The 19,764-nt window shown below is 31.6% G+C and overlaps 1 protein-coding gene across 1 annotated transcript in view; it reads right to left on the bottom strand.

Annotated features, from left to right (window-relative positions):
• Positions 1 to 19,764, bottom strand: part of Cib2 (Calcium and integrin binding family member 2) — a 44,838-nt gene that overhangs the window by 19,408 nt on the left and 5,666 nt on the right. Inside the window, exons 3-4 of the mRNA XM_072546425.1 lie at positions 12,728 to 12,848; positions 8,503 to 8,650 (exon numbers count right to left, since the gene is read on the bottom strand). Of these exons, the coding sequence (XP_072402526.1) occupies positions 8,503 to 8,650; positions 12,728 to 12,848 (269 nt within the window). The remainder of the gene's footprint in view (positions 1 to 8,502; positions 8,651 to 12,727; positions 12,849 to 19,764) is intronic.

Here is a 19,764-nt window from a genome sequence, read left to right as displayed (position 1 = left end):
TATCTTTATTTCTTTGGTATTTTTATTGAGTATGATGAGGGTGTCGGTAAAATTATTTAAGAAATCATTAGGGCTATTTATATCAGAACAGTGATCCCAATTTTGAAAACTAAAATCTCTTTTTAAATCATCAAAATTAATTATTTTCCTAAATTTAGTTTGGCATTCAATTTTATTTTTTTTTTCAAAAAAAAAACTTACAAATGTTGCTTTATGATCAGTCACTGAGAGAGCCAAATAGTTCATAAAGCATTATGATTAAACAAAACTTATCTTTTACAAAAATGTGGTCTATGCAACTACGAAAATCTCCCTGAACTCTAGGATTTTTAATTTATTATAGATAAAAAATTATGTTCACTCAATATACTTAAATACTCAGAAGACTCGCGTGTCATATTTTTGATATTAATATTACCCAATAAAACATGATATTGACAAACCGAATTTTAGTGATCGCTAAATATTTATATAGACCAATAAAAAAGGCCCTTCATCTATCGATGGTGGTCTGTAAATTAATGTTATTATTGTATTTTGATTATATTTGCCTAATATACTTATGAACATATGTTATATGCTATTTTAGAATATAATAACTCCATTCATTCATCAACTAAACAAAAGCGAATCAAAATTCTCAATGGCCATATCGATCCACAAGATCCATTTCAGATCGATATTAATAGAACCCTAATAAATAACTATACATAGTGCCACTGATTAAAGACAGAAGAAATCTACAGTGAAATAAATAAAAAGCTACAAAAAACCAGAAACAGAAAAATATTGAGAAAATAAATAAAAAAAGACAAACACCAATAAATTATAAACCCAGCATAAAAGTTTACACTAGAAAAACAGTAAAAAGAAACAAACTTCTTCCGAGATTTTCTTCCCGCATTGTGAAAAATAATAATCCCGAACAATAGATACTCAATATACATCGATACATAAAAAAAACATCAAACATGAGCCACAGACTAACGCTAAAACTGCTTTAAAGATGTACCTTAGTAGCAGCCCAACAAGTTCAAATTCAAAACCTCATAGATACAGACCAGCAGTCATGACTTCATCCACTATTTCCATCTAGAACCCATGGCAGAAGAGATTGAATCCATATAATCTCAGTATATTACTACCAACAGAGAAATAGAAAATGAACTTAGTTAACCATATTTTGACAACCTACACAACTTTGATAAAACTGTACAGTACCTCCTCCAAACAGCAAAAGAGAAACTAAATACAATATATCCAATATCCAGAAGCAAAAGAGAACTTATAAACGGATTGGGAAGTGTAATAAAATCTATTTCTGGATAGATATATGTAATGGATATGGTAATCTGGATCAAGAATATGCTGAAAGATACAACGCCGCCATTAAATCACTTGAAAATAACCAACAGAACACTATTACCAACATCAATAGTCAACTTAGTCTTAATAAGAGAATAATGACAGATTTTAACCAAGCAATTTCATTACTTACACACAATCAAGGAATCATAGCTGAAGAGACAAACAAAATTAACTTGAGATGAACCAATTCGTTTTCGATTTTAATGATTATACGCAAGTTCGGAATATCCTTGATCAGATAAATCTAAATAAAAAAACAATTATACAAATACTGGATAATCTACAAACAACAATTATATCTGCAAGAATCAAAACTTTACACAACAGTCTCATCAAACCTGAATAAATAAAATGGACCATGCAAAAGGTGCTTGAACACCACCCTGCATCACAGATTCCCTATATTGAAGAAGAAGACTGAACCAAATACTATGAAATCATAGACATTGATACTTACTATACGAGTCACACCCTTGTTTTCATTTTACATTTTCCTAGCCTTCATTCCAAGGCGTTCACATACTTCCATTTATACTCACTCCCAACTAATAATCACACAATAATCATTCCACCTGGTCGACACCTAGTCCACAACTCAGACCTTTTTCAATATATGAATCTACCATGTAAAAGAAGCGAATCCAAATCATTCATCTGTCCTTACAAATTTTCACAAGAGAATGACCAGACTTATGACTGCATCGTCCAAATTCTCAAGTTAATCAATAATGCTGCCCAATGACAAAGTGTTCTTGTCACTGTCACTACAAACATCATCCAAAAAGTATCAGATGCACACTACATTGCTGTTTTTTTCAAGGGCTACGAAAGTATCTACCCATTGCACTACCACTGAAATAGAAGTACTCGAAGGGACCTATCTAATTGAGTTACCGCCAGGATGTGAACTACGAACCAATGTTGAAGTTAACACGAATTCCAAAACAACAATTAAAGAAGAACCACTAACATTACCAAAAGTCAAGACTACCACCATTCCAAAGAACTACCTAATAGTCACACCCCTAAAATTGGAAATAATTCCTTTCCGGATGGACAGGAAGAAGGGTTCCAGTCCATCCTCCTAATACAAATGGACCACAGCTACATATGGATACCACCGATATATATCCTGGTAGTAATCCTTTTAATTTTTGGTTTTTTCAAGCTACGCAAACTAAAAAAAAGAAAAAGATTAGCAGAATCCAACCACAGCAGAAGACATCCCTGACCAAAGCCAAGAGTACTCAAAAACAGTATACAGAGTTTTGTTTATCGCTCAAAAAACTTCCTCAGGGAATGGAGAAACTGCGATACATTAACCCCGATTGTCAGCGGTATTTGAGTTCAATAGTCCAGCCGATCAGCAGTTTCGACACATATTGCAGACAGGTCGTCATCAATTAATTTCTTATAAATACTGTAAATTTTTATTTTTAAGTCAGTTTTAATTTAATTAAATAAATTGCTGTTACTCTGTTAGTTGTACCTTTAAAAGGGTCTTTTTAAAAAGTACTTTCGGGAGTGACAACCCTTAAGTTATGTCATCCTCAAGTAAGTAATACATTCTATTTCATGTTTTGTTTTCGATTTTGTATCTTGATTTGATTTCATCCTTTTCGGACACAGAGTTTCGGACACACCTTTGAAGACTTTGGTACAGATAATCTATTTTAACTAGAGACAAATGTTAGAATCACAGTTTGTTTTACTGAGGTACCTATATAGATTTAGTGTCTATATCCTACCTTTTTTGCGGAACCTTTGCTGAATTCGCTGTCTCCCTAGGTGTATAGTGGAGTTAGCAGACGCCTATCTACTGAGTGTGGAGCCTCTTGAATTTTTTTACCACGCTTGGTTTAGTCATAGCAACTCATGTCACCTACAGTTCAAGTAGAGTCAATAATTTCAGTCTACTAGACTTTAAAGAGTCTGGTGATCGATGGCACGCTAGCCAATCCCTTGTAACTAGTGTTTTTTGTTTAATCCTAAACTAGCCATCATCTAAAATATATTACTAAGAAGTTTCGATTCAGTCAAGAGGTCATTTGTTGATGTCTTGGTTTCTTTATCAAAAACTGGATAAAGTTATCCAAGTTTTCTCTTTTAAGAAGGGGCACAAGTAGCATGATTTTTTTCTTTAAATATCAAATATACAAAATTTATTTGATATTCCCCTGGCTGATACTATTTACTTAAAAATGTATTTGCTGAATTAGCAGAAAAAAATATCAACGGCGTAGTTATCGAATGTGACCTCGCCTTAATTGGGTTTTAATTTAAATAAGTTCCTACAAACATTTGAAGACCCGGCGCTTTAAGGTTTAATTTTGAATCCAAGGCATCGCAGAAGAAAGATCCGATTGGGGAAGTACGACATTGATAAAAGAAGTCAGGAAGAACAATTTAGGGTCTGAACTAAAAAACATTGTTTTTGTAGAGTTTTGAAAACCGGCAAAATTTTCTTTTAATCCATAAGTTTTGGTGAGAAAAAGTGATTTGAGCTTAATATGCCATGTGGCAATCTTTGTAAAGTGAGTTTCACCGTTTTGTTGTAAGCTGTATCCTGTGACAAGGGATTTGATAACAGCATCCTGAGGGCTAAGTAAGCCAACATGATTTGAGTAAAAAACAAGCAGCCGAGTTTAAGAAATCACATATTGTTATCATCCAGGATAAGCTGAAGTCAAGTTTTGGTATTTGATTTGATTTTTTCCAGGATTTGTCAAGCCTCTATTTTGTGTCTCTCATGGGTCGGTTCTAGATTGTTTTGAAGTTAGTTCGACAATTTTTTCTATTCAAATGTAACGTAAGAGACTTTTTTATAAATTTAAAAAAATAACTAGCCAGTGAAGCAAGTAGTTTTGTTAAATTTTTGTAAATAAAATATACATTTAAAGTTAGTATAAAAAGATTTGTTCTCATGTCAATTTAAAAGGTTTAAAAAAAAAGTTTTTTTTTTAAATAAAATTAACCTTTGTTAAAAATAAATATGTAATTTTTCTCTTAAACTAAGAGTTTAAAAAAATTATTTCTTTTAAAAAGATATTCACCCTTAAAATTTTTTAGGAAAGCAAAACCTTTTTTCTAAGCAGCAAGAGGATTTTTTTAAACAGCGTCCTAATTTTAAATAGTTTAGAAATCTTCCTGTTTAGTGTTGCCCAGGATATCTCTTTAAGTATTTCTTGATTTCTCTTTCGAAATAAGTTTCTTCAGTCCTCCCAAAAAAAAAAGGAATCCTTATCTACGATCTTGCTCTTCAACGGAAGCACGAGTAACGGTTCTCAAACGTTTCAATTGTTTGCTTACCGCATCTCCAAGCCCAGTAATTGTTCAGTCCCCCCTTTTAGCCCCTCATAAGCAAAATTTTTATTGTTACAATATTTAATCGTAACTAATCTAGATTTTTATTAAGGCTTCTAATATTTTGGTTTAAAATGGTAAAATTTTCATTATTTTTACTTTTACAAAAATCCGCAGTTAACTTATTAAAATCTTCAATATGTTTAAGTTTAACACGTTAATCGCCCAAATGAAGCGAAAAATATCCCACCCCCAGGCCCAACTTAGTTTTTCTAGTAAATCATTAGGTTTTTACCTCGGATATGATGTACTGGCTGTTATAAAGCGCTAGGTTAAAAAAGTTCTCTAAAAATGTATTTTGAAAATGACACCCTACTTATGGGTTTCAGATCCTCTGACGACCAAGCGCCGCGAAACCCGAGTATCGGTTGTCATTTTTTTCGAGTTCTAGTAAGTCTGTGTGTGCTAAAATTGCAGTTGTTTTGTTTAGTCTACAATCCATGTGTTGAAATTACGGCGCGTAATAAGGTTGATTGTAAATTATAGAAAATTGTACTGTGTTTTGTGTCGTAATAAAATGGAAAAAAGTTACGAAAAGGAGCAAGAGAGACTTTTGAAATTATGGAATGAGTTATTATCAGACGAAAAACAAGAGACTTTAGACTTCATATATAATACTTCAGATGATTACTTGCCCAGTAATTCATCATCAGATGTTGAGTCTGATGAAAGTGCACTGAATTTAGAAGCAATGAAGAAAAAATTAAAAAGGTAATTATTATGTGAAACATATCACCAAAAAACTTATTAACTTATTTTCCTTTTTGTTGTGTTGTTTACGGCTTAAGGATTAAATATTTGTATGTAGTTCAGTTCTAGTTAACCACTTTTAAATCTAAATAAAACGTTTCAATGTTTCTACAACTATAGTTCAACCTTCAGGATTTTTTGAACTAAATCACTTTTAGGTTCCCTATAAAAGCAAAGATTTCTATTGATGAGCTTCCGCCTAACACCTCAATACCTTCAGTTTCCACCACTATCTGCGAAACAGCTATAAACACTGCAAGGTCTAATGTATTACACTCCAATATATCTTCAAGTAGTGATTCTGATGATTTGTTAGAAGAAATAAATCCGAGAAAAAAAACTAAAAGGTAAATATAGCAATTTTCCCATGCAAATTGAAAATGAAAATGATGAAGGGCTTTTACAAGATGAACTACACTGGTTTCCTCCGAATGGTTTCCATTTAAAAAATTTCAATTTTGATGTAGATCATGTCGGTATTACAACACAGATAGCTGAGAGTTTTACTACAAAGGCACCATATGATTTTTTCAAGATATATCTCAGTGATGAACTTCTGGATTTGATTGTGGTAGAGACCAAGAGATATGCTCAACAAACCAAAAACAAACCTATGGCATTTTCCTCGCGATTACACAGATGGAAAGATACTAACAGAGACGAAATTACCACATTCTTTGGAATTGTAATGTATAAGTAGAAAAAACAATCCAAAGGATGTAGAGACCCAAAAATTAAATAAAGGAGAAATTTACGCAACAGAAAGTAATACAGGGGTAGTTGTTTTAAAATGGCAAGATGAACGTGATATTCTTTGTCTCAGCACTATTCATAGTGATACAACCATAACATTCATAGATCTATACGATCAGTTGAAATCATATTCTTCCCATTTGCGTAAAGAGATCAAGTGGTATAGAAAACTTGCATTTGAAATATTACTTGGCTCAGCAGTAGTAAACGCTTTTATAATATATAAAATGGTGACAACGGCCAAAATATCAATTACGGATTTTAGACAGAGCATTGCTCTAAGTATGTTACAAATGCATGAAGTGGATGTCCCGAAGGTGCAGGAAAATGACAACATAAAGCATATTTTCATGAAGTTGCTTCAAAAGATCGTCGAAAATGTGTAGTATGTTATGCGAAAATAAGAATTAAAATAAAAATGTTTTTTCATAAATCCTTATAATTTTTTTGAAAAATCTTTAATGATAGTAAATACATAAAAAGTGCCGAGCTCAATCACTAGTATTACCTGCCAGGCCCATCTGTAAAAACTTTCATATAGATTAATGTGTTTCGAAGTACGGCAGTTGGGTTACGGGCTTTTATGTTAACGCTAGTAGTGAAGGTTGCCCTATGGGTGTCGGGGCGTGTACGACCACAGGATCTGAAACCCAAATGTCGGGTGTCGTGACGATTAACGTGTTAAGAATAATTACGGGAATGTAGTCTACATCACGGATGTATAGATCCATATTATAACAACAACTAAAAAGATTTGATAGTAAACTACCTAAGAATTTGTCTTACAAAATTCTAGCACTTACTGCTTTGCTGCCGAGTATTAAGTCTTTCTTTGGTACCTGAAGTAGAGTTTTATCTTGATTTTGGCTTTTTTCTTCTTTGTGTCTATCTTGATTTTTGTTCTTCTCCACTCCTCTTAGTACTTCTTTATGGTTTATAATATTTTTCTTCTCCGAACTCTTTTTTCTGATTTACATTTATCATTATCTGATTCCTTTGTCAGTTTTTCAGTCAGTTTAGTTATCGGGACAAGGTTTTGTTGTTGGGTAGCCTCTTCTTTCTGTGATGAATTCTTGGGCGTAGCTAAGGTAAATTGTGAGATGCTGTCTTCAAAAAATGTTTTAGAATTAAGTGTAGGTGTTTCTGGTGCACTGTGTGCTTTAGGTTTTTCTGATTGAACATCATCTTCATCTTCATCCTTTTCCTTATTTCTTAAGTATTTGGCAGAATATTTTTCAATATTTATGACTAAGTACCTGCCACGAATTTTACCATAATTTTTTTCCCTTGCTAGTTTAAGATGTGCAGGGAGAAGGTTTTGGTCTTGTCTATCCTCGTAGCATAGATCGTGATGTATATAAATATTGATATTACGTAATTTACTACATTTTTTTAGTAATATATTTTTCTTAAGATTATCTATCTTAAGAAATTCAACTTTAACTGCATTTTTGCAAACTGACACTTCTACTTTAAGCACCTCGTGGAACAAGTTAAGTACTTCTGCAATTACATCTCCATTTTCAGGCTTTTCTATCCCATATTTCAGAATATTATTTTTTCTCATTTGCCTGTCTGTCTACATCTACAAAGATAAATAACATGCTACCATTTTTTGGACAATGTTTTTAATTTAATTTCATATATTCTAATGAATTAGCTTCCAAATAAAGTTGTTCTAGGAACGCACCTCGAAAACATTAGTAATATAAGTTATTATATTTTAAATATAATTAAATTACAAATTATATTATAAGTATAATATATTATATTTATAATATATCATAATGACGATGAAAACATATTATGTTTTCATCGTCATTATGAATAACTCACTTAAAATTAATTGTTAGAAGAATTTTTAATTTGTATTTGAGAACAATTTCCGAAGTAAAAATAGAAACGTTAAAATAAATGTATTTTCAATTAAAATTCTGATTAATTTTCATGAAGTACAGTAGGTAACCGAAAAGACAAAATAAAATAGTTTCAGAACCATATCAAGAAATATAAATCAAATTAATATAATACCAACTCGGGAAATAAATAACGTCATTTTGAAGTACATTAATTTAAGTAGTAAAAAACCATTTAACACATTAATAATACATATTGAATTTTGTTCGTGATAACTCGCGCTATAGAATTATCACATTTTTTGTATAACAGTGCAATAATGTGTAGTGTGGAGTGTATAACAAAGCATAATTGAAACAGTGATCAGACGTCTTCATTTTATAATCACACTAAATAAATAGCTATACGTACCATAAATACGAAAGGCATAAAAAACTTTTATATCTCGAGGAGCTTGTTCGCTGAAAACCGAAAGGAGATCCAAAAAATCCTCAAACGATAAGTTACCTTTACCATCTCTAGAGAATACTTCACATATTCGTTTTTTGAAGGGATTTTCCTAAAAAAAGACATCACACAAATAATACAGATCTTAATTCAAGCACGTATCATATGCGGTTGGCATTTTTAAAATAAGTTCTCATTTTAACTAATAAAAATAAAAAAGTATCGGTGTTTGTACAAAATAATTTCAGAGTTTTAGAACTGTATCATATGTGTGGTTCAAAATATTTAGAAGAGGTAATTAAATGTTATACAGACTGTACTTGAATCAAGTTTATAAAAAAGCTTACCAATATTCCTGTTATATACGCTCGCGGACTAATAGTCGTCATATAAGCAGGGTTCACACGCGGTGGATTCTCTTAAGAATTCTAATTATCTTTGGGGGTTTAGCGGTATTTGTATATAACGGATTCGCGGTATTTCTTTCGCTGTATACACGATACTGTTTCTTTGTGGGTAGTCGTTCACTAAGAGAGAATACACCTGTTCAATTTGCGTGCCGTTAGTTGAGATGTTTTTCGCCATTACTAGGTTGGTCATATATTGTGTTTTGGAGAAATTAATTTTAAGTCTAACTCATGTACACGAGCGCAATTCTTTTATTATAAGTGTTGAAGCTCCTTCCAGTTGAGTTTGGACAAAGATTAGGGAAACAACCCATCTACCAATACCAGTACTTACTTTGCATAATTTAATAATTACTGAACACGATCAAATTGCTCACATGAAGCTCACACTTTTTCATAATAAGAGTAAAAATGTTCCGGTCAATCCGGATGTATGTTTATAGTTATATTAATGTAATATAACTTGCCAATAAACATAACATAAACCAATATGTTTTAGATTGGCAAGACAAATTCTATCTGAACACAACCAGTTACTATACTGAAAGACACGAAGAAAGAAATAAATTAAATAACATGCAATTAAATTTAATATTAACTAATTGTACTGGCTGTTTAAATGTTTTTGCATTTCTTTGCAATGCATTTAATTCAGTAATTAATGTCACACAGTCGGAAAGTTAAAGGGAAACCACTTATACAGGGTGAGTCATGAGGAACTTTACATACTTCTACCATATGTAGAGTCCCTCAGGAAGTATATCATGTGGCCACTAAAAAATGTCAACTCCTCTTCTTTATTAATTAACAGGGTGATTTGTGTAATTGACCATTTATTTCATTTTACTGTAGTGTTTATACGGCTCATTTGATTTTTTAAATTTTTGCATGATACAGTACACTACTATCAAGCATTCGACTGGTATTAGCTAAACTAAAAAATTCCAGGACTGGCTTTGGAAAAATTAATTTAGGGATTCGTATTAAATATTACACCCTGTATATATATTTTTTTTAAAATGCAATAAGTGATTTTCAAACTACATAAATAGCCAATGAAAACGACATATGCGACAATGTTGTCGCACTTTTATTAAATTTTTAGTGAACGATCAAATCTTACCAAAAATAGAACAACCATAATGGAGTATCAAATTATAAGGTAATTAATTTAAACAAATGTTATAAATTTCAAACATTTTAATTGAAATTATAAACTGAGTCACTACACAACAAAAAACAGTAACTACTAACAATAACGAAGAACAATTTAAAAAAAAAACTAAAAATATGTACATAGGTATGATAAACCCGTAAATTAGAACTGGAAAAGATACAATAATGGTAACAAAATAAAAATAATTCAAAATAGATTTTCGAATTGGAACCCTGCAGCCTATACACATTTTTGTTGCCGAATTGTTAATTGACGTATTGAATTACGGATACTCTGGGGGTCGTTTCTAATAGTATTACAACAATGTATAATTCTATCAATTAATTGTTGTCGGTTATTAATATTCACTGCGTAAACTAGTTGCTTCAATCGTCCCCAAATATGGTAATCAACGGGATTGAAATCAGGGGATCTTGAAGGCCACGAAATAGGACCTGCACGTCCTATCCACCTGTTGCCATAAACATTATTGAGATGTTGTCTCACTGCCAGTAAAAAGTGTGGGGGTGCCCCATCATGCTGAAAATACATCCCTCGGATAGCAACGTTCGCGTTGGCAAGCAAATTCGGCAAAATATTTTGTAGAAAGTTCAAATAGACCTGCCCTGTTAAAAGACCATCAAAAAAGTGAGGACCTGCTAATTGGTTATTTATGACACCAATCCACACGTTAACCGAAAACATTAACTGAGAACGACGTTCTCGAATAGCATGGGGATTTTCTTCTGTCCACACATGTGAATTTCGTGAATTATTTATCCCGTCTCTGGTAAATTGGGCTTCATCTGTAAATAGTGTCCTGTATAGCGTTGGTCGATTATTGTTAATCCATCTACAAAATTCCAACCTATCGATCTCATCTCCAGCATGTAGTCGCTGAACAATTTGAATGTGATATGGGTATAGATTATTTTTTTGTAAGACTCTACTTACTTTTGATTGAGTAACATTGAGTTCTCGACTTACTTGTCTAGTGCTTATTGTAGGGTTCATAGTAACGGCGTCCATAATGTCATCTTCCTGCGCTTCATCTACATGTCGCTCTGTTGTTCCACTAGGAAAAGTGCCATTTTCTCGCAAATAATTAAAAACTGACCCAAATGTTGGATGAGTGGGAGTTCGACGATTAGGAAATCTCCTGCGATATTCTCTACTAGCAGCCCTACCATTCCCATTACAGAATAAATAAACAAATATTATGTCTGCATATTCTGTGGTCGAAAACTGATGTGGCATTTTGAACGAAAGTAACAAAAGCTCTACCAAAACTAACACAATGTACTTAACGTAGATATGACAGAAGAGATATGTATTCTTGTACACATAAATAACAATTGATAATGACAATAATGAAAATGGGTATAAAATATCAAGAAACGTCAAACGGTCAACGCCAACCTTCATTTTAAACTTTTTTAGATTTATTTTTATTTAGTACAGTTGATGCAATGTATTATTATTTGACATAAAATTTTAATCATTTACAATCAACAAAAACTAACACATACAAGAGGTTTGAGTTTTTAATCAATTTAATTTATTATTTATCGAAAATAATGCCCCAATACGATCTATGAGTAAAAATTTAAAATTGAAAAACAATTGATTCTATCGTAGAGATAATACAAAGTGACAGTAAAGATGTTAATTTTCTACGTGTTAGATTATATTGTAGGAACTCATTTTAATTAAAATGTTTGAAATTTATAACATTTGTTTAAATTAATACCTTGTAATTTGATACTTCATTATGGTTGTTCTATTTTTGGTAAGATTTGATCGTTCACTAAAAATTTAATAAAAGTGCGACAGCATTGTCGCATATGTCGTTTTCATTGGCTATTTATGTAGTTTGAAAATGAATTTATACAGGGTGTAATATTTAATACGAATCCCTAAATTAATTTTTCCAAAGCCAGTCCTGGAATTTTTTAGTTTAGCTAATACCAGTCGAATGCTTGATAGTAGTGTACTGTATCATGCAAAAATTAAAAAAATCAAATGAGTCGTATAAACACTACAGTAAAATGAAATAAATGGTCAATTACACAAATCACCCTGTTAATTAATAAAGAAGAGGAGTTGACATTTTTTAGTGGCCACATGATATGCTCCCTGAGGGACTCTACATATGGTAAAAGTATGTAAAGTTCCTCATGACTCACCCTGTATGATGATATTTTTGGGAAATATGTGGATATTTTATATTAGGCAAAAGGACTTTCCTACAGAACTCTAAGAATTTAAATTATATCTATATTCCACTTTTTCAGCATACAGGCTGATCTGGTAGGAATATATAGAGTAAGTAACACCGAGAACAAGTCTCCATGTCTTGCCGACTGCTCAATATATAAGTCGATCTGATAATCAGCGTACTAACGTTGATTGAATATCCAAATATTTGCATATTCAATCAACGGTTCTAGTCTAAGTAACACATTCATGTAGATTTTATACTACCACGTTAGACTTTTTGTTGTATAGCCTGCTTGGCTCTCATACCGAAGGGAATTTAAATTACATTATAGTTTAAGGACATTATGCTAGTACCATAGAAATATGTTTTAAGTTAAATGCAGGTATCATTCAAATTTTGTCTTACGTGCAATTCTGGAATTTTTTCTATGCTGTCTTCTAATGGAATTCTTGCGTTAATAGCCTCGTTTTTTCGCATTTGTTTTGGAATTAGATCTGGACGTACTTCTCGAAATGTTTTAAATACTCTAAAAAAAAACATTTTTAAAATTTTCATATACAGATTGAACCAATTTAAAACGGAACATACAATTTAATATATATCTGTTTGAACTGCATTTGAAATAGTGGACCAATATAAAACTTGGACAAAAATAAATCCATACCCGGTGATAGACATTGTATAAAATATCGTTCAACTATCAGTCTCCTTTAAAGGAAAGAGGAGCTTGCCTAATAGTCGGAGAGATAGAGCCGAAATTTTGAACTGATCAGTAATATGACATTTCTCTATTGGAATATATTCATTGTAACTGGGTTAAGACTTTTCCTTACAGGCGGGCGCCCCTCGTGGTACAGGGGGTGGCTATACAGGGATGAAGTTGTCATTTTTTTCGGAAAAATTAACGATCGATAATATGGCTAAAAACTTGCCCAGAGTAAGATCTTGGTATAACTAGACGAAATCCCAAGGGGCTGACGCGAGAGTGGATACATAAGGGGTGGCGGACAGGGGTGAAGTTGCAATTTTTTGGGGAAAAATTAACGATAAGTAATATGTCCGCCATTTTCATGGCTCATTATTTAGCCCCTAAAAACTATAAATCCAAAAGGGCAGACAGCTGGGTTGGTACAGAGAGCCATAAAACGGGGTCAAATGTACCACTTGCCTGCGCATTTTAGGTCTCGGCAACAATTTTCAAACTGATTTTATTATGATATTTTTATACCGATTGATTTGAAAATTTGTATGCTCACTTCTGTTACTATACTGAAAAGCGTCAAGTAGAGTTTTCCTCAAAATTTTCCAAAAAAATTTCCGTAAATGAAAATTTTCGTAATTTTTTGAGGTAAAATCTAATTTGTAGAATTCTTTCGATTTTCTGTCAGTTATACCATGATTTTGTTCCAAAAATTTTCAAACGATTTTTCCGATAAGAAAAAAAAATTAAGAAAAACTTCTGCTTCATTTTCAATCACTACTTCTCGAACTGATTCTGGCATCTGAGGTCCACTAAACCATTTGAATTTATATGTTTCATCTTCAAACTCCCAACCATGTTCTTCAACAATCAATTCTGTTGGTACTTTTTTATGAGCATTTGTCCAAATATTTGAAATATAATGAGCTCGCAGTAGATGTTGGTGTAATTCATCTTGACATGGTGGTAAGCTTGAAGCATCGAAATTTTTTAGTTTTTTTTTTAAGGTTCGTTCACATCATGCAACTTATACTGCCGGTTAAATAGTGAAAATCTGACATCGTTTACTTTTCTTTTTGGAATTGTTCTCGTCAGTCCTGTTCCATATAAGTGACATACGAAAGTTTCTAAGGTTTCAAAAACTTCATTACAATCGAAGTCAGTTTCACCAAGTTGAATAAAAGCATCTTGATACTTATTACATTTAGCGCATGCGTCTAGAATTACTGATCTAAATGAACGCGCATCATTATTATTTTAATATTTTAAAGTAATAATGATGCAAAATTAATGTCCAAACAGAATTTGTAAAATTATAATTAACTAATGAAAAAAAATTCAATCAATTTGAAAGTTAAAAAAAAATATTGAAAATATCTACAAAGTAAATTTCAAAACTTAAAAAAGTGATAATTCCACTATTAAATTGATTTTTATTAGTAAATATTTGTAAAATGTTAAAGGAATTCTACAAATTGAATTTTATCTATTGATAAATAGAAATAATATATTTTGTATTTGATTATTAATGTAATAATAAATCAAATTTTTCTTATATCTGAACAATCATTATTTATGCAATATAAATTTAAAAACCTTTTTATTGTAATAAAAAATAAGTAAAATTACTATTTGTTATACCAAAAATATTTAATAATTAACATTATAAAATTACTTTAATTTAATAAAATATCAAATATCAAACATTTATTCAATTAAAAATTAATTCGCAAAATATTTATATTTAAGAAAAAAATGTGATTTGTAAAGTAAAAAATATGACTTTAGTTTGGAAAAAAAAACATTATCATAATATCATTTTAATACTACAAAATATTCTATAAAAGATTCAGACGATGACGTAGAGTTTTATCAAATGTTTTAGAAAAGTTTTTCTAAATTTTTTTTCTTATCGGAAAAATCGTTTGAAAATTTTTTGGAAAAAAATCATGGTACAACTTACAGAAAATCGAAAGGATTCTACAAATTAGATTTTACCTCAAAAAATTACGAAAATTTTCATTTACGGAAATTTTTTTGGAAAATTTTGAGGAAAACTCTACCTGACGCTTCTCAGAATAGTAACAGAAGTGAGCATACAAATTTTCAAATCAATCGGTATAAAAATATCATAATAAAATCAGTTTTAAAATTGTTACCGAGACCTAAAATGCGCAGGCAAGTGGTACATTTGACCCCGTTTTGTGGCTCTCTGTACCAACCCAGCTGTCCGCCCTTTTGGATTTAAAGTTTTTAGGGGCTAAATAATGAGCCATGAAAATGGCGGACATATTACTTATCGTTAATTTTTCCCCAAAAAATTGCAATTTCACCCCTGTCCGCCACACCTTATGTATCTACTCTCGCGTCCGCCCTTTGGGATTTCGTCTAGTTATACCAAGATCTTGCTTGGGGCAAATTTTCAGCCATATTATCGATCGTTAATTTTTCCGAAAAAAATGACAACTTTATCCCTGTATAGCCACCCCCTGTACCACGAGGGGCGTCCGCCTGTAAGGCAAAGTCTTAACCCAGTTACAATGAATATATTCCAATAGAGAAATGTCATATTACTGATCAGTTCAAAATTTCGGCTTTATCTCTTGGACTATAAGGAAGTGATAAGTGGTTTGACAGCATAATAACTGCTTGTTTAGTCTAGTTTTTTCAGTGATTCTAGGCAACCTATTTGGGTGGAGTTTTGACTTGTTCTTGAATGAGTTCTGAATCCAGCAGCCCGCTGAAGTATTGGATTTTTATAATATAATTATTTGACAACCTTTTGTTGGCCAACCACCTAGAGCGGAGTTGAGCCGAAATACATTGATTTCGTATGTTCCGTTTTAAATTCGTTCAATCTGTAGATACATAGTTGCAAAATTGTTTCACAAAAATGATGCACTCAAACTAAATTATAAAATTGATGTTTATTGAAAAATAGCTACATAATTAAATATAATATATAACTTACATAAAATATATAAAACTAACAAAAAAAAATGAAAAACTTAACTATATAAACTTTTTGTTACCCCATATTAAACGTAGCTAGAATCAATATATTTTTCAATCTAACTCACACGATCAATATAACTCACACTTTTACTCAGCATCCCCAATAATGTGCTTGCTGAACGTCAGTAACTGGAGCAATTACTTGACCTAGCCTTATCCAATTTCTGTGGTCCGTGAGGTGAACGTAGACTTAATTTGGATTTACCGGAGAACATATGTCTCCTGTAATCATTTTAATTTTAAACTTGGTAAAGCCGCTGGTGCCTGTACTGCAGTAGTAGGTTAACAAGTAAAAAAATGTCCTTCATTTTTAACTGCTTTTCCAATGCAGTTATTTACTACAGTTATTTATTGGAAAGATCTAAAGTCTTTAAACCAGCTTAAAAGCTGTTTGGTAACTTATATACTTTATAAAACCAAAAACCAATCGTATTTCCCAAAGGTAGCTCTTGGACAGTTATAATATTTTATTCATTGTATTTTGAAGTATTCGTTGAGCGGTAGTTATCGATTTATTGGGTGATCGGCCAATCACACCTTAGATATATATATACATATGTATGGTATGTCCAACAAATATGTATATATATATATATATATATATATATATATATATATATATATATATATATATATATGTATATATAAGTATATGTATATATATATATATATATATATATATATATATATATATATATATATATTTATATATATATATATATATATTTATATATATATATACTTATATATACATATATATATATATATATATATATATATATATATATATATATATATATATATACATATTTGTTGGACATACCTGCTATTATCACCATCGTTTATATTAAACGTGTTGTTTTCATCGGGCGGCTTATCGCCGCCCGTTTTTTCTGACATCACTTACGCCTTAAAAAACTCTAATATGCTCTCCGTAAATATCAATACCAAAACTAACAACTAATTACACTTATATTTTAAAAGAAACAATCACCAGCTAATTCACAAAACTCGAATACGTCCACCCACCTTGACTAACGAATTCGAACTCCCGATCAGGCATAGATAATATACTAGATTTAGAAAGCGATATCCAGGAAGCACTAGCGATGCGACAACACTGTATAGCAATATTTTTCGATATAAAGAAAGCATTCAACACGTGCTGGAGATATAATATTTTAAAAAAGCTGCACTCATGAAATATCCGGGGAAACTCTCTAGAATTTATTAAAAACTTTTTACGACAAAGAGCATTTGATGTCAGAGTTCAAAGTTCATATTATTCCGAAGAACATATTGAGGAAAACGGAACCCCTCAAGGTTCTATAATTAGCCCGACATTATTCCTAATCGCCATAAATGATATAATTAAAAATTTAAAAAAACCTTTGAAAGCTCGTCTTTACGCAGACGATTTGGTGGTTTATATCAAGGGCAAAGATTCTTCACTTATGTCGAAATACTTACAAAATTTTCTAAAACAACTGGAAGAATGGTCCTGCGACACAGGATTTAAATTTTCCGTATCTAAAACAGTGGGAATGGTATTCACTAATAAACACGCTTTCAGTAAACCGATATTAAAGTTTTTTTAATTCAGAGCTCATGTTTAAAACAGACATCAAATTCATGGGAATGTGGTTGGACAAAAAACTATCCTAGAAAAAACACATAGATCAACTTGTCGCATCGTGCAATAAAAGATTAAATATATTAGGAACTTTATCTAAAAGGGATTGGGGCTCTGATTACGATACACTAATTAGTCTATATAAAGCATTAATTAGATCTAAAATATATTTTGGCTCCATTGCGTATATTTCTGCATCCGACACAACACTAAAACCATTAGATAGTATACACAATAACGCATTAAGAATTGCTCTGGGAGCATTTAGAACAACACCGGTAGAAAGTTTATATGGTGAAACTGGAGAACCATCTTTACTACACCGTCGCATTTATTTAACATTAACACATGCAACTTCTATAGCATCCAATCGAAATAGACCTATTTTTGATAATACATTCAATAACAAACATACTCTTCAAAATAGATCTAATTCACACAAACCTTTCTATGAGAGAATTCGATTCTATCTAAGATATTTAAACCTAGATTTTCCAGATATATTTCAAATAAATTTGAACCATCCTCCACCTTGGTGCACCAATATCCCCGAAATAAATTATAATCTTACTGTATTTAATAAGCATTCTACAAATCCGGCTGTTATTAAAAATAACCTTAATTCAATCATAAACAAACATGGAGAAAATTGCTGCAGGATATTTACAGATGCATCCAAATGCAACACAGGAGTTGGTGCTGCATATGTAACGTCTAACAATCAATTTCAATTCAGACTGCCCAAATATTTCAGCATCTTCTTTGCTGAACTTTATGCAATACTCAAAGCTCTTGAACATATCAACAATAATAAAATACCAAAATGCTTGATTCTTTGTGATTCCCTTGGTGTTTTACAAACCTTAAATCATATGTATCCTAACTCGTCTACGTTTAGACCATACAAGATATACGCATTCGTACCTTTTTACCAGAGATAATCCTCCTAAATGTGACATTTGTAACGAAACAAACAGTGTTAAACATTTTTTAATTGAGTGTCCACTTTTTGTAAATGAACGCAACAGGTTCAATATTCCAAACAATATCAATAAACTCTTAGGTACAGACTTAAATTATGCTGATTTGGGAAAATATTTAAAATGTATAGGATTATATTATAAAATTTAAACTATTAGAATTGTACACCTACACTGTATTCCCGCTAATCACCTTATGGTGGATGCGGTAAACTTTTTCAATAAAAAAAAAATTGAAAAACGTCTGAATCTCAAATAAGATCAATTAAACCGAATTTTAGTCCATACTTAATACTACCAATAAAAAGAAGGTTGCAAGTAATTCTAAATAGATAGGATAGGACATGACAAATTTATATATTTACCTTATTACCAAAAGTCCCACTTCAATTTAATTGCAACAGCAGACTCCGTATACAGATTGAACGAATTTAAAACGGAACATACAATTTAATATATGTCTGTTTGAACTGCATTTGAAATAGTGGACCAATATAAAACTTGGACAAAAATAAATCCATACCCGGTGATAGACATTGTATAAAATATCGTTCAACTATCTGTCTCCTTTAAAGGAAAGAGAGCTTGCCTAATAGTCGGAGAGATAGAGCAGAAATTTTGAACTGATCAGTAATATGACATTTCTCTATTGGAATATATTCATTGTAACTGGGTTAAGACTTTGCCTTGCGTGCGGATGCCCCTCGTGGTACAGGGGGTGGCTATACAGGGATGAAGTTGTAATTTTTTTCGGAAAAATTAACGATCGATAATATGGCTGAAAATTTGCCCAGAGTAAGATCTTGGTATAACTAGACGAAATCCCAAAGGGCGGACGCGAGAGTGGATACATAAGGAGTGGCGGACAGGGGTGAAATTGAAATTTTTTGGGGAAAAATTAACGATAAGTAATATGTCCGCCATTTTCATGGCTCATTATTTAGCCCCTAAAAACTCTAAATCCAAAAGAGCGGACAGCTGGGTTGGTACAGAGATCCATAAAACGGGGTCAAATGTACCACTTGCCTGCGCATTTTAGGTTTCGGTAACAATTTTCAAACTGATTTTATTATGATATTTTTATACCGATCGATTTGAAAATTTGTATGCTCAC

The sequence above is a fragment of the Diabrotica undecimpunctata genome, chromosome 10 (assembly GCF_040954645.1).
Source record: "Diabrotica undecimpunctata isolate CICGRU chromosome 10, icDiaUnde3, whole genome shotgun sequence".
Classification (NCBI taxonomy): domain Eukaryota; kingdom Metazoa; phylum Arthropoda; class Insecta; order Coleoptera; family Chrysomelidae; genus Diabrotica; species Diabrotica undecimpunctata.
The sequence above is the reverse complement of the archived record's forward strand: the minus strand, read 5'-3'. Positions and strand labels throughout refer to the sequence as shown.